The sequence below is a fragment of the Schistocerca americana genome, chromosome X, assembly GCF_021461395.2.
Source record: "Schistocerca americana isolate TAMUIC-IGC-003095 chromosome X, iqSchAmer2.1, whole genome shotgun sequence".
In the NCBI taxonomy this organism is placed as follows: Eukaryota; Metazoa; Arthropoda; class Insecta; order Orthoptera; family Acrididae; genus Schistocerca; species Schistocerca americana.
The window spans coordinates 912,120,268-912,145,997 of NC_060130.1; the positions used below are offsets into that span (position 1 = coordinate 912,120,268).

Here is a 25,730-nt window from a genome sequence, read left to right on the forward strand (position 1 = left end):
TTCAAAAATGTTGCAAACTAATGGTAATGCCAACTTTGCTTTGTGGATGTGGATGCTGGGAGGACACTAACGCAACAAGAGACCAGAAGAATGGAAAGTATACAAATAAGATGCCTTAGAAGCGTGATGGTCTGTATATTACTGGATAGGAACAAAAATGAAGACATTAGAAAACAACTGAAGACATTTAACCTCTATGAAGAAATAACAGCATACAGAAGGAAATGGAACGAGCATGTGCAAATAACGGAGGGGTATCATAATACTAAGTTTCTCAATAATCAAGCCGAAATACGTAAGAAGCAATCTTGAACGAACGAAGGTGTAGTGGCTATACAAATACTTTTGAGGGCAGAACGAACAAAGAACGATCATGATGAAACGAAATGATTGTGGCACTGATGATCAGGAGTCACCACCGGAGTAGTTAGGGCGACTTGTGTGTCGGTGATGATGAAATTGTGATGAGGACTACACCCAGTCCCAGAACAGAGAAAAATCTCCAACCCTGCCGGGAATCTAACCCGGGCTCGCTGAATGGTAGTCAGACGCAATGACCATACTAAATTTTGCATTTTCGATTGCACCATATGCTGGTAAGAAGTTTTTCCAGATTTGCTGCCAGTAAAAGTTGTCTTTTAATTTAACGAAATATATAACACGGAACATCTCAAACCAAGTTGTTACGGGTTAGCACTATCTTTCGCCTACCTCTTCAAATGTGAAGCACGATGTACACACACAGGCCGCGCAACTCACTAGTTCGTGAATACACCATTGACGCCCCAGGCACAAACTTCGCTTGGTCGAGTTGTACGAGATTTAAATCTTTTGCAAAACGTGTCAGTCGTTATTAAATACCTTGCTGCGAAACTAGCCGTCAAGTTCTGTAGTTCAAGGATTGCAATGATAGCAACGCATTCGCCGCGACGGATTAGCCGAGCGGTTTGGGGCGCTGCAGTCATGGACTGTGCGGCTGGTCCCGGCGGAGGTTCGAGTCCTCCCTAGGGCATGGGTGTGTGTGTTCGTCCTTAGGATAATTTAGGCTAAGTAGTGTGTAAGCTTAGGAACTGATGACCTTAGCAGTTAAGTTCCAAAAGATTTCACACACATTTGAAGCAACGCATTAGGTATGATTCGACTAAGAAACCCGAAAACGGCGACGATTACTTCAACATTTATATCCAGAAACCTTGCCTGTAAAATTAAAAAGATGCAACGACGAGCTCAGTTCACTTCAGAAATAAAACACTTATCAAAATAGTAAATAATTAACAGTCTGCTTTTGATCGGAACAGAGAGCAGTTCGCTAGTCCGATCTGACCTCTAATAAACAAAGCAGACCTGTTCAGGAGCCGCCGCCAGGGAAGTGAGTGCTCGCGGTGAAATAGGGCGGTCAGACAGTACGCAGCGCAGGGATAGGGACAAACTGTGCACTGCCTTCAAAGGAATGACCATGTCTTAGGTTCGTTGTAGCCTTACAAGCACACATAAGGTATAGTGCGTAAAGTGGAGAGTAGCTCATTTTATATCGATGAAAAGGAGGATGATGGTCGGGTTATGAATTTCAGAGCAAATATCAGACCTGCCAACAACAATTTACATGTCAGTTGTTAGAACTTACATACCCACATTTTGAGAAGCATCTGTATAGTAAGTTTGATGGTAAATTATGTCTCGTAGACATAAATGTCCACCTTTACAAGTCTGCAGCTCCAATTACGTCGATGTTGGGGCGTACGTACTTATGCGAGCAACTTTTCTTCTTTTAAAAAGAAAAGGGAAAACTACCTATAGAGGCTAACTGACAGACTTCACGTTAAAAGCTTGTCTTCCAATTAGTTGTGCTCAGAAAGTGGCTTTAGTGAAAATCAAAATATTTGATATTAACTGACATCCAGTGTTTTTACGTTTAACGTGTGAATAAAATGGTCACGAAATACAGGTTGATGTCAATTTAAACTTCCTCCGAAAACGACATTTATTATAAGGCTGCATCAATCGTAAGAAATACCATGTTTCGTTCTTAGCTGCCCCAAGATCTTAGCTTCAAAAATTAAAAGAAATTGAAGTTCCAATTCATTGCCATTTTTCATCAATACCACAGTCTTAGAAAATAAATATGTCACGAAAGAGATTAATTAGACACCGTGAAGTGATACATCTCTGTAGAACTAACTTTAGCGACTACAGAATAGACTCGTTGACTACTTTCTCGTGCGGAGCTACCATCTTCCGATTCTTCCTCCTCTGGCTCCCTCCCAACCCTCCCCCACCTTATTCTCGTATCAAAAAATGGCTCTGAGCACTATGGGACTCAACTGCTGAGGTCATTAGTCCCCTAGAACTTAGAACTAGTTAAACCTAACTAACCTAAGGACATCACAAACATCCATGCCCGAGGCAGGATTCGAACCTGCGACCGCAGCGGTCTTGCGGTTCCAGACTGCAGCGCCTTTAACCGCACGGCCACTTCGGCCGGCCTTATTCTCGTATCGTGAGCCGGCCAGCTGCTCCTTCTGTGACATGAGCGCGATGGAAGGAAGGAAAGGAGGCTAGGATTTAACGTCCCGTCGACACCGACTTCATTAGAGATGGAACACAAGCTTGGAACGAGTCAAGAATATGGAGGAAATCAACGTGCCCTTGCAAAGAACCATCTCAATATTCCTGTGGAGCAATTTAGGGAAACTTACATCAGGATGATTGGACGTGGTTTTGAACCGTCGTTCTCTCAAATTCAGCTCGCTCGGTACGGAGCGCGTCAGCTCACACGAGCAGGTTGTTGAACAGGTCTGTAATGGCGTAAACGAGATGGAGAGGAGGCACACGGCTTAACATCCGTGCAGTTTTACGAACTTGCGCATCACCCGCCAGCACAGGGGCGCCCATACGATAATTTTTTTTTGGGGGGGGGGGGGGCTAGATCTGCGAGGGGTATGGTGTATTTTTAATATTTTGGAAGACAAATAGCGACTTGTAAATAGCCATAATTTTTTTTTCAATTTCTACTATGTTAAAAACCTGTGTGATGCTGATTTTTATCATTTTCTTGAAAGAAAAGCACCTGAATACACTTTTTTCCTTTCCCTGAGAGCTAGAAGTCCCCCCCCCCCCCCCCCCCTCCCTCCTTGTCCATACGTATGGGGCGCCCTTGCGTCAGCAGAGCAAAGTCGCTATGCTCTGTTCATCTTGAGCTGGACATGGATCCAACAATGAGCCATACATTCCCCCACGTGTGTTATACGTCTGTGGATTCTGCACTTCGGGTATAGTCGCATACGATTATGGAGATTTATGCTGTTGCCTCGCTGCTGGCACAACAATGGCGGTCCAGTGGAAATGATACAAATCCATTAATTACCGAAGCATTCAACGTGCACCCACCCTGCCATATTGAACTGATACACGTCTTCGAATGACTGGTCCATATGGGTACTACTGACCACAGGGGAAACGACAGTCCAGTGAGATCTGATACGACACCTACCTGGACTGAACGTGTAGCACAGTGATTAACAAAGAAACTTAAGACTTCAAATGCTTTAGCGTGTATCAAAGCCTCATTTACGCTGGAATAACAACAAAATGCCTAAGACGTAGGTAGTGCTTGGGCAATGCAGTCAATGAGCACTGGCAGAATATATGTTAGTTTACGTTTTGTTTTGTTTTGCTTTAGGGTGCAAAAAAAAACAATTTTCATACGCTCCCAAGGCAGAACTATAGAACACGAACACAGAGAGGGGTTAAACGTAAGTCCCAGTAAGAGAAGACAGCGAAAAGCAGGTACATGGAGAAAGGGCTAAAAAAGACACCGTACAGAAACGGAGGTCCAAAACTAAAAATTAAATGGCCTTCGCCATATTGCTTCGGCGGATAAAAAGTAAAACGCTGTCGACAGCCCGCACGTCATTCGCTAAAACGGCTTATAAATCAGACGACAAACCCAAGCTGGAACGTAAATAGTTAAAAAAAAGGGCATTCCATCAGGAAGTGGCGGACAGTTAAAATCTGTACAAAGTGGTGCGGTAGCGCCACTTAGCAAATGACGATGGCTAAAAAAGCAGTGCCCAATAAGCAGCCGAGTTAAAATAATCTCCTCGCGGCGGGAGGGCCGAGAGGAGGTCATCCAAGGCGCTGGGAGTGGCTTAATAAGCCGAAGCTTATTCCCGTGAAGGGAGGACCATTGGCGATGCCAGAGGGACACCACCTCCTGACAGTCGGCAACGCAGAGATCATCGGAGGGAATATAGGTACTCGCAGGCTGAGGTACGAGAAACATGACACTGGCTCCACCAAGAATGAGCAAGTTCAGTTTTCCTGGACCCGCTGCATTTTGGGATGGGCAGTGTACGGCGCACATAGACTTTGAAGGGCACTGAGTGAGTTTGAGCAGAGGACACAATTGAAAAGGCTGTGAAGCCGGATGTACTCCGTGGGCTGATACAAGGCGAAGAGCTCGGCTGTAAATACTGTGCCGGAAGCCGATATCGATAGACACGGGTGCCAAAGACGAAGGCACATTCGACCCCACGGTCAGTCCGAGAGCCGAGGCTTATAGACCGAGGCTGGAGTAGTGTCCTTAGGAAGCGAATGAAGGCCGACGTATGTTATGTATGTATGTATGTATGGTTGTTAACATGGGCTGCATCACGAAGCCAAGGTGGTGAAGGGTTCACAACCACCAGAAAAGTTGCAGGTAGTGTGAAATTAAGCCGCCGTAGTTAGTTTACGTGGCTGGAGGGACAAGTCAATCACACATCCCTTCCACTTTTTATGCTTGCTTTCTCCACCGCCACGCCTCGCTCCAGACTTCAGTCGGCAGAAATAGAAAAAATCTGAAGCCTTTTGTCTAATAGCATGTAGTTGATCTTCCACGCGCTGACCCTTCTCTGAGATACTACAACACTGTAGCGAAGTACCAGTTAAACTTCATTGTTGAACATGAGCAAGCTGTGCAGGAGGCAGCTGTGAACCGAGCAGACTGTTGCCACGTAAATCGTATTATCAGTAGACGTCTGTTCGCTTGTAAAAACTTTCTTCGTGATGCTACGTGGACGCAATTAGACTGTGACAACAGCGTGAGTTTACGATCGCGGAGCAAGGAAAAAGGCTTCTTATCGTATAGGCACGAGGGGTAAGAGAACTCACGTACCTCTCCCGGTTAATTATTTTAACTGTCTTTTTTCTTGTTTTTCACAGTCGGTCTTTGTGCCCCCTTAGTGCCTGTGCCACTGGCGGGTGCCAACCTTGCCATGCCCACGGTATGGCTCTGCAATAGGGGACACTTCTGTACGCACACCTACCTACGTTACTAACACCCGCGCAGTATCCCGTTTTCATTTTACTGCCCTTAACGTGTCCCTCATTGTTGCATTCTCATTGCGCCCTCACAATCGAGTACACTCCAAGACAGAAGTAACACATACATTCGACATAATAACGAAGCGCCTAAACCTAAAACAGTAAACAGGCTACGCTGTCTTTTTTTATGTACTACTTCGTTATTGACCAATACTCGCTCAAGACGCAACAGCTAAATGGAAATGCATGCAGGATGTACGGATTATTACGGTGACTTTGTTAAGAATTCGTACTCCAGAAATGATAGCAAAGTTTTTTACTGTTGATTTATGGCTGCAGTTAAAGCTTCTTTATATTTCTACGTTGTTACGTATTAATCGGAACAATGTGGGAAAACAATTCACATTTAACCAAAACTTTTGTGTATCTTTGTACCGCTTAACAGCAGAGTGATAATTATATTGAATGCCCCTTTTTCAAGATTTTCACTGTTTAAACTGCATAATGTACTTTACGTTTGTAGGTGATGCTGAAGTTTACTCGCAAGTGTCGTATCGTGCTGGCATGTGTTGCTTCTGATATCGATGTTAAATTGTGTTTACTGTGTAATTTTAAGCCGATTTCTTGAGTCGGTTTAACATATGATTTAGAAACTTTTAATTGCTGCATGTGTTGATTTGCTGAATAATACACGAGTTTTTTTATGGGTTCCAAACTGAAGGCCTACTTTTTTTGATAGAATTTTGTACAGCAGACCTCGTTCCGGCGTATGTTAAAGGTTCGCAGTTGTTAGTAGGTTTAACCTGTGCTGGAAGAGGATATGTCGGACCGGGAAAGTGGAGATGACCAACCGCAGGGGCAAAGTAAGCGCAAAATGACTCTTGTTTGCGATATTTATGCATTTAACAACAACGCAGCGTGTTGCAAAATTCTTAGTTCACTTTGGCGGACGTGGTAATGCAGTTATATTGTGGCAAAACGGTGAAATCAAGATGGCTGTCGTCTGTGTCACTATTGTATCAGAAAGTGATTCCAGAAACTCAAAATAACTTGTCTGCAGCAAGTTACAAAATTTGTTAGTTGAAGGTTTTCAGTACACTTAAGCGACGATACATTTGGAAATGTTCATTACGGGAATCATTTCGGAGCAAAGTGTCAAAGTATTGTAGTATACAGAACATAACCTTTATCTTGATGTAACAGCTTCGTCGAGTAAATGCATAAGATCGCAAAATAGCTAGCACGTGTGATGGTGTTGGTGGCTTTTGTGCTCTATTTTATAAGCAGACTGAACAAATCACAGAGTTGTTTATGTGGGTTGTACCACTGTGCATGCACATGTAAATATTCAAGGAGTGTGTGTCTGTTGTGTTGTTTCCCTTACTGCACTGAAATAATTAAAATCTACCAATTTGTAAGTGACGTTCAACTGTGACATACGATAGTGGTTAGAAAGCCCCCTACATGTGGGCATATGATGTTATACTTAGAGCATCGTCGTTGAGCACTTTGTAGTGACATAGTTTGCAAGAAGAGCGATGGAGAATGTGTAAATCTTGTACCAGGACGTAGAATTTGTACGTCATAGTCATAAACTAAAACGAAACTAATGTCGTTGGAGAAAACCACAAAGCTGTAAGAAACAAAGTATAACAGATAAACAGAGCATAATCCGCTGAGTGGTACATTGTCAGGTTGTCAGATGTGTCGTGAAGCGAATGTGGGATGATAAAAAAATTAATTAGCGTCGTTGATTTCATAAAATTTTACATTCCTGTTATTTTAAGACTTTAGTTGTTTTTTTGCCACTTTTAACGTTGATCAGGGTGTTCACTGTTTATTTTGTACAGATAAGATTAAAAACACCTTTTCGTTCTGCTACATACCAGTTTTACATTAATTACCAAGCCTATGTCATTAACCAGCCAAGACTGGATGACTTATGTTCAACTACAGTAAAAATACAGCACTAAAATAGTACTGTAATATTTGAAGTGGAGTATCAGAATAGCTGCAAGTGTCTTAGTACTGAGTGGAAATAGTTACAATTTGCATTTATTGTGTAACAGAAATTGGACGAGATTAAATTCGCCAGAAGAGTTTTCGCCTGAAATTATTTGAGTAGTGCCTTCTTGTAATACCGTTTTGTTCTACACCCCATATTCTTTTGAAATGTATACATGATGTAGGCCCTACTTGGGCTATAGTCGCCAAAACGAATATTTCGATTTATGATATCGTCAGTGAAGATCTATGGGTCATGCAGAAAATGTTGTCCTATAAAAGGAGACAGTTTATATTAAAAGTTTGTACTTCCTGAGTCATTGAGAGAGAGAGAGAGAGAGAGAGAGTTTCTTGCATTTTACTACACCAACTAAATCTTTATTAGTATTTTATGACTCATTGTTCTATGAAAATCGTGCTTTGTTGTAAGGCCTAGTTCTTTATTTTCAAAATAGGTATATAGTATGTTACAAACAAGGATTTAGCCTTATAATACACAGATATTTCTTTGTGTGGAGTTGTCATAGTTGATGTGTGATGTAAGTGCTTCATATGATACACAACAAAGTAATGATAGCAGTTTTTCTGTTGTGTAGTACAGTTATTCAGAATTTACCTCCCAGTTTTCATTATTTTTGTTGAAAAGTGCATTACATATAGAGTGAATGTAGAAGTCAGGCCACATTGCAGATATAACTGTTTCCACAACCCTTTTTTTGTGTTTGTATTTCTTGGCTCAGCCATCTCACAGCTTGTCACCTTCCAGCCTAACCTAGACATGAAGCTATGATACAGATCAGATCGTCACCACATCTTAAATTATGAAGAGCAACACTGTCACACTTTAGATAGCTGTAGGAAATGGTAAACAGCAAGTTCTAATGGAATCTCAGCTGCACCAAACTAGAGAGAATGGAGTAAAGATTTCCCCTCCCCCTACTTCTCCCATTGACACACTTAACATGAAGAGCATACATCTTGCTAAGAGCTACGAATGCCTCTCCGTTGTATTTTTCATTACTGATGTCACATACATAATATGCATCAGAATGTATGTGTTTTTTTTTTTAAATTACCGACATAACAGACAGTGGCTTAAATATAGAGTAAACAGAGACATCAAGCTTTGCTACAAATAAATTTCAAATCATGACTTTTCATATTCATTGACATCACCAACTCTCGGAAAAATATCACCTGCTAATCTAACCTAGACCTTGGTCTAGATGGATCATTATGGCAATACAACCAAGATTGCAGGGGATGCAGAGAAAGAGCACCATAACATATTAGCTGTAAGTTATTTGTTAAAGCAGTGAACAGAATAAAAGACATCACATGAAAGCATTTTCTTTTGGAAGGGTTGGGTTTTCTGTGACATTTGATCATCAGAATAGTTCCAGTTTGTGTATACTGGCTCATAAATTTCCAACCACTGAACGTTCTTAGAGTCTCCTGCACACTCGACCCATTGCTTGCTTCATACCTGATGATGTACTGTAGAAGCACAGTGTATGATACTATTTTTTGTGTGCTATTAGGCTAAGTGCTAAATGCTTAACTCTAATTGAGGAGTACTGAGGTTCAATACCCCATCCAGCAATCAAGGTGTAGGTTGTTTATGGTTTCCCAAAATTGTCACACAAGTTGCAGGATGGTTTCTTTGAAAAGAATAAAGATGATTTCTTTCCCATTCCAAGCTTGCTTTTCTTCTCTATTGACTTTGTCAGTGTTATGTTATATCCTGTTCTTCCATCACTTATGTAAAGTTGTTGCACTGAAAAAATGGATTAAAAGAGTGTTAACATATCCAAACAAAAGATTGACAGATTTTTAAAGTTCAGTAACCTTGTCAGCAAAATGATGTTATGATGTTGAGGAGGATTGGGAAATGCTTTAGCTACGGACTTGCAGAAAATGCAGTGCTAGTATTCAAGGTAATTCAGGAAAACGAAAGCTGAACACAAGATTTGTGGGCAGTAAGGAATTCTAGCTCTCAACAATTAAAAGTTCATTGTTTTACTGTTGCATCTCACTTTTTATTGCATTGCAGCAGAGAATAAAAATGTACCATTTAGAAAACTCCGCAGTACATATTTATAACTGTGTAGTTTTCCACTGAAGGCTTTCAATTCAGGAAAAGGATATTGAATATGAATGTTTCAGAATACTGAACATTATTTTTGAACAGTTGTCTGCTGCACATTTTTTACGTGTTAGTCATTTTTCTTTGTGTGTTTGCTCTGTGGATCCAGCAGTTTATTTTGAACAGGAAGGTTTCCATAAACTATTAATCAAGAGGAGTTTAAATATGTTGGGAAGTTTTGAAACAGCACTGTGAGAATTCCTGGTTATAAGATTTGAAAGTGAACAATAAGTTGTAAGTAGGTAACTTTGCTGTTGGATTAAGGTAGCCCCCAAAGCATTTATCATCAGTTATCAATAAAGTATGTTATTACTTCACACACTTAAAGTGTGGTGCAGTTACACACATTACAATCCATGATAATGGTAAAAATTATTACTCTCAGCTTCTGCAGATATCATGAATGTACTTCCATACAATTTTGAAATTCAACCTGTCATCATTAGTGATGATTGCTGTAATGTATATCATTACAGCAACTCATTTGTGTATGAAATTGAATGTATTGCATTTTCTTAAGAGTTTTGTTTAGTTTGTGTCCTGTAAACTAAAGTTCGATACTCTCTTATGGCATTGTTGTTCAGGTCTCACCCCAGAACTTAACGTTAGTGTTTGTATTTTAAACTGACTAAAGTCCTTTGCTGCTACATTGTGTGCAACATTATTAATGCAGTTTTATAGCACTATTATGCATGTAACAAGATGCCGCAGTCTAAAGTCACGCTTCATAATTTACTACAAGCATCCAATAAATCCCATATCAAATTGTAATTGATAGATCAGTGTTTTGTGAAAGAAAGAGCTAAAGTGATTTATCACTGGACAGTATAGTTCCTCTGTTAAACTGGGAATGTTGAAATGCTATTATTACTACTGACTGCAGTGTAGATGTATTCCTTTGTAAAGCTTACATGTATTCCTTTGTAATTTTCATTGTTGATAGGTCATAGCATTAAATATTTAAGTCTGCTAGGGAGCTAAGTGCTAATGATGGAAGCATGTAGATCATCATCTTCCCATCTCATGATAACCAAATGAGCTATAAACTGGAATCTAAATACCTTTTTTTCGTCACTACAAATCATAAAACAGTTTGTAGAAATGCTTATCGGCTATAACTATCATTCAGCTTTTGTCAGGCTGCTGATGAAATTTGGAAAAAAAATTACACTACAAGTACATGAAGGTGATGAAAACATTATTCAGTGCCTTTCTGGTGCCAGCTACATAAAACTGTTAACAATTTTATTTCTCTGCCACAATATATGTAGGGTCTTCTGAGTTTACAGAGTCATGAATAAAGTTACTCCTGTCTGGGCTTCATGATCACCTGTCATCCTTATCTGATAAGGATTATTTTTGCAACAATAATGCTCATGTGCTGGTCATGTGAGAATACTATCCAAGTTCATGTGTTGACCAAATATACTTCTTCAAAAGTCCCAAATTGAGTTGCAGCCTGCTGTCTCATGTTTCCTTTACCATCTCCAAGTGGTAATTTCATCTTGTGTTTCTTGGAATGATCACGCCTAGATGCACACTGAATGTGATGGTAGTGTTTCTGATCAACAGCGTACTCAAATGATATTGTAGTTTTCCATCTGCATACGAACATTACATTTGATTGCATGAAATTGGTTGGCATTCACTACACTGGGAATAAATTTTCATTAGGTTTGTATGGATTTAACATCATTTTTCAACATACAGTGGCTTGACAGGCAAATGGAAGATGGCGTGTATAGCTCTAAAGGCAAGCTCATGATGGAGTTGGTCTCACTGTTTGTGGTTCTAGCTGGAAAGTTCTTCATTAATACTTATAAAGAATGAGCAGCTGCAATGATGATCTCATTAAATGTAGAAGGGTATATGTACACCAAAAAAGGAACTTTCCTGTAAAATCTGTCAATAACATCAGTGTGATGTGCTGTGCATCCAGGAGATTTGTAGAGATGAACACCAAAGGACTACTCAAGTACATGATGGACTTGGCAAATGGAAGAGTACACAGGCTATATGGTGATACAGTATTGATCATACCTGGCTGTGGGTGCTTTCCATAGTACAACAAGAGGTAATCCTATTTGAACTGAGTAACTGCATAGTCTCTTCGTTGTATACACCACCCGATTCACATTTAACAACCTATAGATTATGTCATTAGACATGGGGCACAAGATCAGATTATGGAAGGAAATCAGCCATGCCCTTTCCAAGGAACCATCACATCATTTTCTGTAAGAGATTTAGGGAAATCATGCAAAATGAAAATCACAGTGGCTGAATTGGGGATTAGAGCCATTATCCTCTAAAATATGAATCGAGTGTATTAAACATTGCCATTTCACTTGATTGGAGCGAATCTAACATTTTTGTAATTCACAGGTGTGCAAAACATATTAATTAGTAGGTGGAAATTAATGTTCCCAGAGGTCCCCCGTTCATGCACAGAAAGTTGGACGTCAAATGGTGTGAGGTCAGTATGATTATAGCACCAAATGTGGCTGGCCCTGCAACACAAGGCAGTTGAAGGAATAGGAAAAATGTTTGTTAGTCAGTGAGCAATTGTGGTGCACTATGGTGGCTTCTTCACAACAACATGGCCCGAAGACAACATTTGGATGACATTATTTGCGGAAGAATCATTGAGAAACATGCAGAAGGACGAAGTGTGACAAGTGTAGTGCAGAACTTTGGAATTACTCACAGCATTGTGCATGGAAAGCGTTCCGAACCACAGACACTGGTTCCTGAAGGAGAGGATCTGGTCAGTCACTATTAATAGCAGCAGCACATGGCCACATATTGTGCAACAGGCCAGAAGGGCCCCCATGAAATAGTGGATGCAGTTGCAACATTTAACAGGACTGCAAGACATGTAATCTCACTCTCTGCTGTGACACATTTACTGCATGGGGATGGTCCATTTGCCTGATGACAAGTATTTTGCAATGGCGCCAAGAGCATAGGGAGTGGACCAACGAGAAGTGGGGTCACATACTCTTCTCAGATGAGAGTAGTTTGTCTGAATAGTGATTCTGAATGCATCCTCATATGGCAAGAGATGGGAACATGTAATGCACCCATGAACATTGTCAGGCACGATTGTTTTGGTGGTCTGCATTTTATGGTGTGTGGGCATACAGACCTCCAAGTCTTTGAACACTGCACACTCATTGGCCAGCATTATTGTGACACTATAATACCACCTCATGTGCATTTTTTTCAGGGGTGCATTTGGCCCTGACTTCATTTTTGTGGCTGACAGTGCCAAACTGCGTCAATCAGCACATATGGAGGAATCCTTTGAATGAGAGGATATTTATCTACGTAAATACCATTGAGCACATGTGAGATGTGTTGACAAGATGTATTGCAGTGTGTCCTCGTGCTCCAATGACCATCCAGTTGTCAATGATACTGGTGGTGAATTAAAATGCCCTACCATGAGAACTCTTTAACAACCTTGTGACCAGCATGGTAGCATATTGCACAGCATGTATTGCTGTCTATGGTGATCACACACTGTATAACATTTTTAAATTCCAGGGGACCATCATAAATCACAGTGACTACAGTGTATTTGTTGTCTTTGAATAAAAGTGTCATATTTGTTTCTCATTGCATGTTTCTTTCAATTACCTTCTGTACTATACTGTAGCAGTTCCTTTGATGTATGGTCCAAGTTTCATAAAGCTGTTACTTGGTACTGACACGTCTTGCAAAAACTGTTTTCATTCTTAAGTGTTGTACACCAGTGTACATTACAGCTGTAAATATATGTGCTGAAATTAGGGCTACAATTGTGCCTTGATTTCAACTATTGAGACATTGATTTCCCAGTTCCTAAACAAAATGGTCCACCAATATCATGTAACACAGCCTCATGGTATGGCAACGTTTGTCATTGTATGACCCCCTTATAGTTACATTAGAAAGAGGTACTGGGCCAGGTTTACTGAAACACTGGATTGCATAGTAGATAAATAACCCTTCAGTTCGATCTTATGGCAGCATTTGACTACTGTTCTGAAGTCATCTTGCAACTCTGTTTCGCACTGCTGTTGTACTGAGTGTGTTCCTGGCCTCGGTAGACTTTTGTAGGAATATCTTCAACACTTGCAAGAAATTCCATCTAGTGAACAAATGTTAGTCACCCTAAAAGCTTACAAAAGGCATAGGAGAAAATGGTAATGCACACTGAATGAAATGTTAAAAAGCCTTGATATGAAAAGAACAGTTCACAAGTAACTAAGAAATTGAGAGTGGGGGGGGGGGGGGGGGGAGTGTCAGCTGGAAGAGAACCTAAAGATATAAAGGCAAATAGAAGAAGAAACCAATGAACTATAAGCTGAGTTCACAAAGGAGGAATTACAGGACATTGTATGACAGTGTAAGAATCATTAAGCAGCTAGCTTGGTTTGTATACAAGTAGAGTAAAATTTTGTAGTGAAACCAAAATGGTTGTTGATCGAAAACCTGGAAAGAATCGTAAAAATTTTGGTGTGTCATACGATCTCGTTTATGAATTTTTAAAAGGGTACTGTTTAATCGGATGGCACCTAGTAACGAAAGGAATTGCCTCCCCCATGGAAGTGTATTATCTCCAGTTTTAGTTCAGCATATATGCAAATAACCAGCTCAACCAAACAAAAGCAGGAGCTAATGATCTTGCTTTGCCCGTAAAGGCAATTTGAGATAACAGAAAAAAATATCGTCTAGCTTTGAAAATCTTTTGTATACTTCTATAGTAAGAACAACTGACATCTAAATTCACAAAAGAAATTCAAAGTACACTGACTGAACAATTAGTTAGAACACTGAAATTTTGGTGTTAACATTGAAACATTGGCCTTGTATCAGTGGCGTTGCCTCACTGTCAAGTAAAACGTGTATTTGCAAAATCTTGATCAGGGCCAGTGGCATAAATACGTGTGTCTTGCAGCAATGTTGTCAGTGCTCACCGTGAGGTATGATGGGAAGGAAAGGGGTTACGTTGGCATCTGTTTCCATGTAGCTCATGAGAGAACAGTGAGCAGATGACGTGTATTGCAGGAATATTGTCACATTTTTATGTCACTATATAACACCATCTGAAATCATAACATGTTCATAAGAAACAGCTAAATATTTTGACAACCCAGGTTATTAATTTCATCTACGCTATACTATTATGTCTCAGCATAACCACATCGTCATAATCGTGGTGTATTCAGAAGAAATAAATTTTTGCGGCAAACAAACATTATTAATTTAATTTTTGCAAATAAAACTGCTGTATTACAACCTAGCCTAGGCCTCAGGACAAGATATTGATAAGTGTAACAACACAACCAGGTATTTTAGATTTCACGTTTGTTGGCTTCACCACCTCACAACCAGTCACACTTCAATGTAATCACATCCTCATAATTTGTGACATATTCAGAAGAAAAAGTCATATTTGTGACAACAGTGAAGAAGAGAATGGTTTGTATTCCTGTGCTAGAAATCCCTTGCCCATTTTCTCACCTATCATTGGTTACATAAGAGTATGATCCCATGGGCTATGGCGAAAATGACTCAGTGAAAAGCTTTCAGCAGTAGAGAAACACCAATGTGACTGTCTCAGGCTCTGATCTAGACTCAGCTCATCAGACTGAAATATGCCACAACGGGGAGGGGGGACAAAGGTTCTCTTCAGTGAGAACTGATGCTGCGATGACATTTAACTTTAGAGTACAAACTGCAGTGGTAGATATTCAGATCTGGGAAAAGATTTGTGACTTTTGTATTATGCATATGTTTTAGTATTGTTAAATCTATTGTTTTTATATGCCAAGGAAGACTATTTGGCCTGTCTCCTTAAACAGTTGCTGTTTTAAGATCACTTTGTATTGCTTTTGACATGGGAAAATAAAACTCCTAGTAAGTATTGAAATGATATTAGTACTAAGTAAATTACATGTATTTGAAATAGCAATGGTTGTCACATTTCTATACAGGCAGACCCAACATTGTGTGCATTTTGTATGACCATTGTGCATCTAGATTCCACCGTGCAGAGATATTCGTTCAAGTTATTAGTGTGTGTATCTTCATTAGGCTTCTACCGAACAAAAGTGTCCACTCTAGTGCCACTATCTGGGGGAAAAGAAACTGCACAAATATCTAGTCAGATCTTGACAAGATTTCAAAGTGGTACAAAGATTGGAAGCTTGGTTTAAATGTAAAATTGTATGTTTTTCAAAACACACAATATATAATCATATGATTATCAGTGAGTCACTTTTGGAATCAGTCAACTCGTACAAATACCTGGGTATAACAGTTTGTGGGGCTATCAAATGGAATTCTCTCATAGACTCAACAGTAGGTAAAGCAGGTGGCAGACATAGGTTCATTGATAGTATAGTAGGAGAAGTTATGTTTACAGAGGAGATTGTTTAAAAAGAACTTGTCTGACCTATCACTGTAATATTGCTTAAGTGTGCTGGGCCCATACTAAAGACTGATTGGGGATATTGAGTATATGCAAAGGAGGGCAGGACAAACGGTCGCTGGTTTGTTTGAACTGCGGGAGATCATCCAGAACTGGCCAATTCTTAGACACCATGGAAAACCTAGTTACAAAAGTTCAGAAACCAATATGAAATGAGCATCTACGTATTTACCACAATTCCTATGTATCACACCTGTAGGGACTGTGAAAATAAGATTATATTAACTGCAGCATACAGAGAGATATTTAAGCTGTCATTCTTTCTGTGCGCCATTCCCGAATGTAACAGGAAGAAACTTTTAATATTTGGGACAATATCAGCACATATTTTACAGCTGTTTGCCAACTATCGATGTAGATGTAGATACAGATTCTTATTACTCTTAGAAATCTTTTCAAGCTTAAATATAAGATCTTGCCCGTCCCCCCTCCCCACTTATCTAGTCTCCATTTCAGATCATCTCTCAGTTGCCTGTCTTCTGATCCTGTGAACTCTTCATTCTGTTACATAGTTTTTTGATATGCATTTAATCATAGGCCTATTTCCTTTACCTTTTGATTGAGGAGAAATACATATTGCAGATTTTACGTACGTTTTTATTTCTCAGAGTCCTTTAATTTGATATTCAGGTGACTCTGTTGCTGACAGTGTGCTATTCTTACCTATCTATTATGAGTTTCTTTTCACCCGTTAGGTATTTTGAGGTACAAATATTACATTTGTGAGGGAAATATCGTGTTGTTGTTGTTGTTGTTGTTGTCTTCATTCCTGACACTGGTTTGCTGCAGCTCTCCATGCTACTCTATCCTGTGCAACTGCTTAATCTCCCAGTACGTACTGCAGCCTACAGCCTTCTGAATCTGCTTAGTGTATTCATCCCTTGGTCTCCCTCTATGATTTTTACCCTCCACGCTGCCCTCCAATACTAAATTGGTGATCCCTTGATGCCTCAGAACATGTCCTGCCAACCGATCCCTTCTTCGAGTCAAGTTGTGTCACAAACTCCTCTTCTCCCCAATTCTATTCAATACCACCTCATTAGTTATGTGATCTACCCATCTAATCTTCAGCATTCTTCTGTAGCACCACATTTTAAAAGCTTCTATTCTTTTCTTGTCCAAACTATTTATCGTTCACATTTCACCTCCATACATGGCTACACTCCATAGAAATACTTTCAGAAACGACTTCCCGACACTTAAATCTATACTCGATGTTAACAAATTTCTCTTCTTCAGAAACGCTTTCCTTGCCATTGCCAGTCTCTACTTCGACCATCATCATATCATTTTCACAATATATATAAATGACTTAGTAGATAGTGTCGGAAGTTCCATGCGGCTTTTCGCGGATGATGCTGTAGTATACAGAGAAGTTGCAGCGTTAGAAAATTGTAGCGAAATGCAGGAAGATCTGCAGCGGATAGGCACTTGGTGCAGGGAGTGGCAACTGACCCTTAACACAGACAAATGTAATGTATTGCGAATACATAGAAAGAAGGATCCTTTATTGTATGATTATATGATAGCGGAACAAACACTGGTAGCAGTTACTTCTGTAAAATATCTGGGAGTATGCGTGCGGAACGATTTGAAGTGGAATGATCATATAAAATTTATTGTTGGTAAGGCGGGTACCAGGTTGAGATTCATTGGGAGAGTGCTTAGAAAATGTAGTCCATCAACAAAGGAGGTGGCTTACAAAACACTCGTTCGACCTATACTTGAGTATTGCTCATCAGTGTGGGATCCGTACCAGATCGGTCTGACGGAGGAGATAGAGAAGATCCAAAGAAGAGCGGTGCGTTTCGTCACAGGGTTATTTGGTAACCGTGATAGCGTTACGGAGATGTTTAATAAACTCAAGTGGCAGACTCTGCAAGAGAGGCGCTCTGCATCGCGGTGTAGCTTGCTCGCCAGGTTTCGAGAGGGTGCGTTTCTGGATGAGGTATCGAATATATTGCTTCCCCCTACTTATACCTCCCGAGGAGATCACGAATGTAAAATTAGAGAGATTAGTGCGCGCACGGAGGCTTTCAGACACCGTTGGGTGGCTTGCGGAGTATCAATGTAGATGTAGATGTAGATTGGAATTTAGTTTTGTGGCACATAGGCCGTGCGGAGTGGCCACGTGGTTTGAGGCACCATGTCATGGATTGCGCAGCCCTTCCAGCTGGAGGTGAGAGTCCTCCTTAAGGCATGGGTGTGTGTGTTGTTCTTAGCATAATTTAGTTTAAGTAGTGAGTAAGTCTAGGGACTGATGACCTCAGTAGTTTGGTCCCTTAGGAATTCACACACAATTGAACATTTTTGTACGACACACAAATTAGTATTAATTAATAACTTTATATATCGTTTGGCAAGGCATTGTAATGCATGCCTTTATTCATGCTGTTACCTGAACTCTGCAAGATTACATTGTATCAGTCTTTTAAACTATCAGCTTTGTAGATGTTTTTATCTTTCATGATTGTACAAAAATTTTGTGTATTGGTGCAGACTGGCAATTAAGTTTTATCACGTCCCATCTGTCTGCTTAAACTGAGCAACGTCGCTCAGTGGTTAGCGCACTGGACTCGTATTCGGCAGGACGACAGATCTAACCCGCGTCCGGCCCTCCTGATTTAGCATTTCTGTGGTTTCCCGAAATCGCTTCAGGCAAATACTGAAATGGTTCCTTTGAAAAGGCACAGCCAATTTCCTTCCTCATCCTTCCGTAATCTGATGAGAGCAATGACCTCATTGTTTGGTCCCTTCCCCCAAAACCAACCAATCTCTGCTTAAATGCATCATTGTTGGTATATTGTTATGTATTAGTAACTTCTTTTAAGGGATATCTGTAATTATATGAGAGAACAAAGAAAATATGGTTAAGCTTCAGTTGCCTTGTTCCTGGGAAATACAGAACCACCATTTTCATATGAAAAACATTTCGCTTTCTTTCACCTTCTTTAATACACAACTGGAACCTATCCAGGAAGCATAACAAATTAAGAGACAGATTAGCATTCACATCTAAACTGTCAAATGGCTGCCCATAATATGCTTTCAGCTGTTAATTACTTCATTATTTTTTTCCTTTACATTTCATGTTTAACTATATTCTACAGGGAAGAAACCAATAGAATGAAATTAGGTTAATGTAATTGTAATTAATGGGTACTATTTTGTCATACCACCCTATTGGAAATGCCATTGATGTAAAATTGGTTGTATTTAGCATCATGGGCAGGAGTTCAAACTTTCTGGAGGTTGAGTAGTCCCAAGTTATGTTCACACAATGATTTCTTTTTATTTTTTAAAAATTTTTTAAGTATCACTGCATTAAACAATTAAAAATAGTAATGCATGAACCAGCTACACATAGTAAATTCAGCACTTGCTCCATAATATAGTACTGATTTTCTGAACATCTGTAAGTACAATTTTGCTGGTTTTCCTGTCTCAGTAGGTTGGCAGAAGTTTGATAAAATCACAGTTAAATAAATTTAGATTGATCTGTGCCAACCAAAAATTATTTTACAAAGTTGTAGCCCAGTGTTTACGTGCTCTTCCTGACACCGCTTACAACACATGCGGTAGGAGGTTGTGTGTGTGTGTGTGTGTGTGTGTGTGTGTGTGTGTGTGTGTGTGTGTGTGTGTCCGTGCGCACGTGCGTGTGCACGCGGACATGTGCGTGTCTTTATCAGTTTGTAGAGACTTTGTATTGCTGGCAGAGGTGTAGACAGTTCATGTTCTTGAGTATCTGATGTCTTTGGTAGCACATAGTGATTTGTCAGGAACACTTGTTCTTGCTTCAGATTTTTAAAATTAAACTACAAATAAATAGCATTCTGTAAAGATAGAGGTGACATGAAATGTTTTCATTCCAAGGAGACCATTGGTGTTTCATGGGTTCATTTTAGCAAACATGGAGCTGTAAAGCTGTGCTGTATAATTTTAGCTAGCCCTGTGTGTGCTTTAGCAGTCATCATTAGGCAGTAAAATGGAAAAGGTAATTGAAATAACTAGACGCTTCGTATCATCGTTCTGACATAATCATCAAGGTGGGAGGATAAACATTTACTTGACAGCCAAAATGTCTGTCATGGTTCAGTGGAATATCTGTGGATCCAGGACACATGTGGAAGAACTGAACCTTTTTATACAGTGAATAACTTGTGCTTTGTGTCCTTAGAAGACACATTTTAAAAATACGAACACGCTTGTAGTTAGGTGCTACATTTGGTGTGAAACGGATGATCTTTGGTGGTGATAGGGCTAGAGCTGGGGTTGCTGTGTTTGCTAATGGAAAAAGAACTCTCCTCACCTTTTCCACTTACAACTGAATTAAAAGTGAGTGCTGTCTGACAGTGTTAATGAAAATAATGGTTTACTATTAATAATTTTTGTTGCATGACCTGATAGACACCTGGAGATACACTGACAACTGCCCCATACATTCCTTCTCATCCTGGATATTAGTGCCCACAGTGTGCTATGGGACTTTACCAACATCTGTCACTAGCATTTAATTCTCGAAGAGGCAATTTGTCTCTTGAAAAGAAGACGGGGGATGTACGTCAGCACTGGAATACTGCCAATTTTAGCTATTTACCCCTCCTTATGCTCATCTGCTTGTGTGGATGTTTGCTTGCTTCCTTATGTGGACTGTTGTTAGTAATTACCTGTTCTCAAGTGACCAGTTCAGATATGGTTTGACTTCCCTGAAAGAGCAATGATCAAAAGGCCACTTAAAATACCTGCTCTTAAGGTTGAATTGGACATTGTTCAGGCAGCTTTGTTTGAATACCATGACTGTGTGGCTGACATGTTGGATCACAATCATCAGGCTGGTTTACTAAGCTGATGAAACGTATGTAAGTTTAGAAGACAGACTGTCCCATTGTATGATGAGAAATGCCACCATGCTGTGAAGGTCAGGCAGACAACTCCGAAAGTTCAGTTACAGACCTTCAGCAGAAAACATTGCAGCTTTCATGGAGCAAGAGGCAAAGCTCAGTAAGTAATTAAAGAAACCGGAAGACATAACAGAAATCCATGAATTTAATGTATATTTGCCTTGAAAAACCAATCAGGATCAATGGGAATCTACCAGAAGGACCTGTGGTAAAGACATATAAATGCTAGTTATTGTAGTATTGAAAGGATGTGAACACTTTGTACTTCACTTGTTGAAGTGACATTGGTAATGGCAGATTATTTTTTGTTAATTAACAACTATTGATATGCAGGACCTCACTTCCTGGCACCATAAAAGACAACATGGGGAATGGAGCCATTGGAATTGAGTTCCACCAACTGGAATCATACACCTATTTCTTTTTGTGGTGATAATCTGTGTAATGGCAAACAATAAATCAGGGCTAGACTCTTCACATTTTTTCCCAATAAAAATTGGTTTGTGGGAAATTAGTGCAGCTCTTTGGAAGCTGATCTAATCCCTCTGATAAAATCAGGACAGACTCCTACATGTACCAGTACCTATCACACTGTTGCTTTGAATTGCACAGGGAAGACCATGTAATGAAATGCGATCCATTGTCTATGGTGGGTCCTTGAAACTGAGACACTCGTCAGCTGCTCCCTTTATGGATTCAGAATGCACCCTTTAAAAACTGACAGATGTTTTCATTGGCAGTTACCAACATGTCTAAAATAGCTTATCTCTGAGTAATTCTATTTCAATTGAGGTGCAAACAACTATCCAGTAGGATGCTGTCATTCAGTGTTTGCTCTTGCAAGAAAAAACATGAAATCTACAATAAAAATTTATTGATTTTATTTGTACTTACACACATCATCCAGTACACTAGAACATCAGCTGTTGATTACTGTTTGGAGCCTCTAGCAGTGAGCAAAATGCAGTTGTATTAGAGAGAGAGAGAGAGAGAGAGAGAGAGAGAGAGAGAGAGAGAGAGAGAGACTAACAATGGTATGTGTAAGACGCTATTCTTGATTTTAAAATATCAGCGAGGTTCCTGGTCAAATTTTCTGTTGAGAATGTCACATGATTCCTACATCTAAGACCTCCGGAGGTGAAAACATTTACTGGTTGGAACCACGACAATGATAGGACTTGAGGATGTAGATAGAACTTGAATCTTGAATTTCTATTGAACGTTTGTTTGATCCTATGTACACTACGACCATGTGGTTTGTTCATGTATGTCAGTAAAGGTTTACAGAACAAGCTTAAATTCTCTGTCTCGGTGCAGAGGCAAGTGAACTGTTTCTTCCCATCATAAGGCAGTTAGCTAGCTACTCATGGTGTAATATTTGTACAAAATTCAGTCAGCATCAGCAACACCACTGCACAGAACAGTTACTCATTCACCTGTTTGACATGAGTTCGTAGCTCGGAGAACAACAAGCAGCCCACTTGGCAACCAAGCAAAGCAGTAACTTAGCTTTTAGATGTAACTGATTTAAATGCTTTATCATATTCAAGGAAGTTCCTACCTTCATTGTTAAATAGGCTCAGTTCAGTTTTGAAATTTTCAAGAGTACAAGAGATGTTGTACTCTTTATGTATATTTTAAACAGATATTTGAATTTGCTGAGGATCACAACATTACTGTTCTTTACGTGGATGGGAGGGCGGGCGTAAATAGTGGGTTGCTGTTGGATGTTCAGTTGCTTTTTTTGGGGCCATACAAATAATTTTTGATGCAGAGTTGTATATGATCCTGAGGGCACTGTGATGGGGTAACATTAGTGAAGTAGTAAATAACTTGTCTTCAAATAACATAATGGGAATGCAGCAGGATAATAAATGACTAAGCAGCAGGTCAGGTGACATTAACTCTGTTTTCTGTGGTTTTTCACAAGGGAGAGACTAGAGCGTAGGTCATCTTTGGTTGTGTTCCCCGTGCTGCCTCTCACCCTCTTTACCCTCTTCCTCTGTGCTTTCTGAGCCCTTACTGTCTGACCGTCTGCCTCCTGTACATCTCCCACTCCCAACACTGCCATCCCCTGCCTCCCTCTCCCCCAAACACTGCTGTCCCCTGCCTCCTCTCCCCCACCGCCAACACTGCTGTCACTCGCGTCTGCCCCCTCACCGGCTGGCGGCGGTGGTCACGCCTCCTGCCCTCTGGTCTCCTCCATCTAGCGGTCCATCTCCCCCCCCCCCTCGCCCGCGACTGCGTACCGCTACCCCCCCTCAACGCCACCAGCCGTGGCTCCCTCCCTAGGCTGCAGCCGCTCGCCCGCCAACGCTGGCGGCCGCGTCCCCCCCTCCTGCCCGCCGCAGCCGGCGGCCGCGTCTCCCCCCTCCTGCCCGCCGCAGCCGGCGGCCGCGTCTCCCCCCTCCTGCCGCCGCAGCCGGCGGCCGCGTCTCCCCCCTCCTGCCGCCGCAGCCGGCGGCCGCGTCTCCCCCCTCCTGCCGCCGCAGCCGGCGGCCGCGTCTCCCCCCTCCTGCCGCCGCAGCCGGCGGCCGCGTCTCCCCCCTCCTGCCGCCGCAGCCGGCGGCCGCGTCTCCCCCCTCCTGCCGCCGCAGCCGGCGGCCGCGTCTCCCCCCTCCTGCCGCCGCAGCCGGCGGCCGCGTCTCCCCCCTCCTGCCGCCGCAGCCGGCGGCCGCGTCTCCCCCCTCCTGCCGCCGCAGCCGGCGGCCGCGTCTCCCCCCTCCTGCCGCCGCAGCCGGCGGCCGCGTCTCCCCCCTCCTGCCGCCGCAGCCGGCGGCCGCGTCTCCCCCCTCCTGCCGCCGCAGCCGGCGGCCGCGTCTCCCCCCTCCTGCCGCCGCAGCCGGCGGCCGCGTCTCCCCCCTCCTGCCGCCGCAGCCGGCGGCCGCGTCTCCCCCCTCCTGCCGCCGCAGCCGGCGGCCGCGTCTCCCCCCTCCTGCCGCCGCAGCCGGCGGCCGCGTCTCCCCCCTCCTGCCGCCGCAGCCGGCGGCCGCGTCTCCCCCCTCCTGCCGCCGCAGCCGGCGGCCGCGTCTCCCCCCTCCTGCCCTCCGCAGCCTTCCCCCCCCCTCCCGCCCGCCGACACCGGCGGCCGCGTCTCCCCCCCTCCCGCCCGCGGCCGCGTCTCCCCCCCTCCCGCCCGCCGGCGCCGGCGGCCGCGTCCCCCCCCTCCCGCCCGCCGACGCCGGCGGCCGCGTCTCCCACCCCCTTCCGCCCGCCCACGCCGGCGGCCGCGTCTCCCACGCCCTCCCTCCCGCCCGCCGATGCCGGCGGCCACTTCACCCCCCCCTCCCTCCCGCCGATGCCGAGGGCAGCGTCTCCCACCTCCCTCCCGCCCGCCGACGCCGGCGGCCGCGTCTCCCCCCCCCTCCCACCCGCCGACGGCTGCGTCTCCCCCGCCTGCCGACGGCTGCGTCTCCCCCGCCTGCCGACGGCTGCGTCTCCCCCGCCTGCCGACGGCTGCGTCTCCCCCGCCTGCCGACGGCTGCGTCTCCCCCGCCTGCCGACGGCTGCGTCTCCCCCGCCTGCCGACGGCTGCGTCTCCCCCGCCTGCCGACGGCTGCGTCTCCCCCGCCTGCCGACGGCTGCGTCTCCCCCGCCTGCCGACGGCTGCGTCTCCCCCGCCTGCCGACGGCTGCGTCTCCCCCGCCTGCCGACGGCTGCGTCTCCCCCGCCTGCCGACGGCTGCGTCTCCCCCGCCTGCCGACGGCTGCGTCTCCCCCGCCTGCCGACGGCTGCGTCTCCCCCGCCTGCCGACGGCTGCGTCTCCCCCGCCTGCCGACGGCTGCGTCTCCCCCGCCTGCCGACGGCTGCGTCTCCCCCGCCTGCCGACGGCGGCGTCTCCCCCGCCTGCCGACGCCGGCGGCCGCGTCTCCCACCCCCTCCCGCGTTTCCCCCCCGCCTCTCGCCCGCCGGCGCCCGCGTTTCCGCCCCCCTCTCCGCTCTCGCCCGCGTCCTCCCCCCCCCCCCCCCGCCTCACGCCCACGTCTCCTCCCCCCCCCAAGCGCACCAGTCTGCCGCTTGTCCTCCCACCCACGCTCCCGTCTGACCCCCTCGCTCCCGTCTGCCGCATTCCCCCCTTCGTCTGTTACTTCTCTGCCACTCCCTCTCCCTCTCCCTACCCTTCCTGTCCATTTTCCGTGCCAACATCCCTCGCTCTCTGTCCCTCCTCACCATCTTTTCAATCCCTTCCTCACTACTGTCGCAGGCCCCCTGCACCCTTCACCTCTCTTTGGCTGCTACTCTTGAGGCCACAACTTCTTAATACGTATTGTGCTAACATCAAATGAGGGTTGTGAACTTGCATTTGCGAATGACTCAAACAAGGACTGGTAACATTTATTTCGGCTGAAACACAAAATATTCTACACGTTTTTGTGCTGGAATAATAATAATTGATTAAACTCCAGTGGTGTAAAATATTTCTCTAGAAGACACGTATTGAGCAACTCATACTATATCAGCTGGGCTACTATTTTAGTAGATGATCTTACTGAGTAGTGGAATAGTGTTGCAGTAAGGAAATTCAAAATGAAACCTAGCCCCTCATCTGAGCCAAGATACATCAAAACAAGTTTCAAGCTACGATGATAGAGACTTTCCTCTTTGTCAGCCACAAACAATTCCACTCCTGTTATTTGTTTAGAAAAAATAGCATAACAGTGCTATGTGTGATGTGTAACAAGTTATCTGTAGATCGGCTTCAGTACTGCAGAAGCACCAAACATTACAGTGTGTGCTCACCCTATGTCTTTACCATGGCTTGAACTCTGCAGGGGACACTTCCAGTGATGTGTCTGAATGTCTGTGGAGTAACGGAAGCCCTTTCTTCCTCAAGAGCCAAAACCAGAGAAGGTAGTGATGTTAAACGTTAGTTCTGGAGTGATCTTGACATTCT

The 25,730-nt window shown here is 43.3% G+C and overlaps 1 protein-coding gene across 2 annotated transcripts in view; it reads left to right on the top strand.

Moving 5' to 3' along the window:
- The first annotated feature begins 5,892 nt into the window (after positions 1-5,892).
- The window catches only part of LOC124556753 (transcriptional activator protein Pur-beta), a 346,413-nt gene continuing 326,575 nt past the window's right edge, over positions 5,893-25,730 (top strand). The window contains exon 1 of one of the 2 annotated variants that reach the window (XM_047130752.1): positions 5,893-6,167. Coding sequence is in view for 1 of the 2 variants with exons in the window: in XM_047130751.1 (XP_046986707.1) it covers positions 6,125-6,167 (43 nt within the window). In the remaining variant the exon portion in view is untranslated. The remainder of the gene's footprint in view (positions 6,168-25,730) is intronic. The other variant, XM_047130751.1, reaches the window with a different exon arrangement.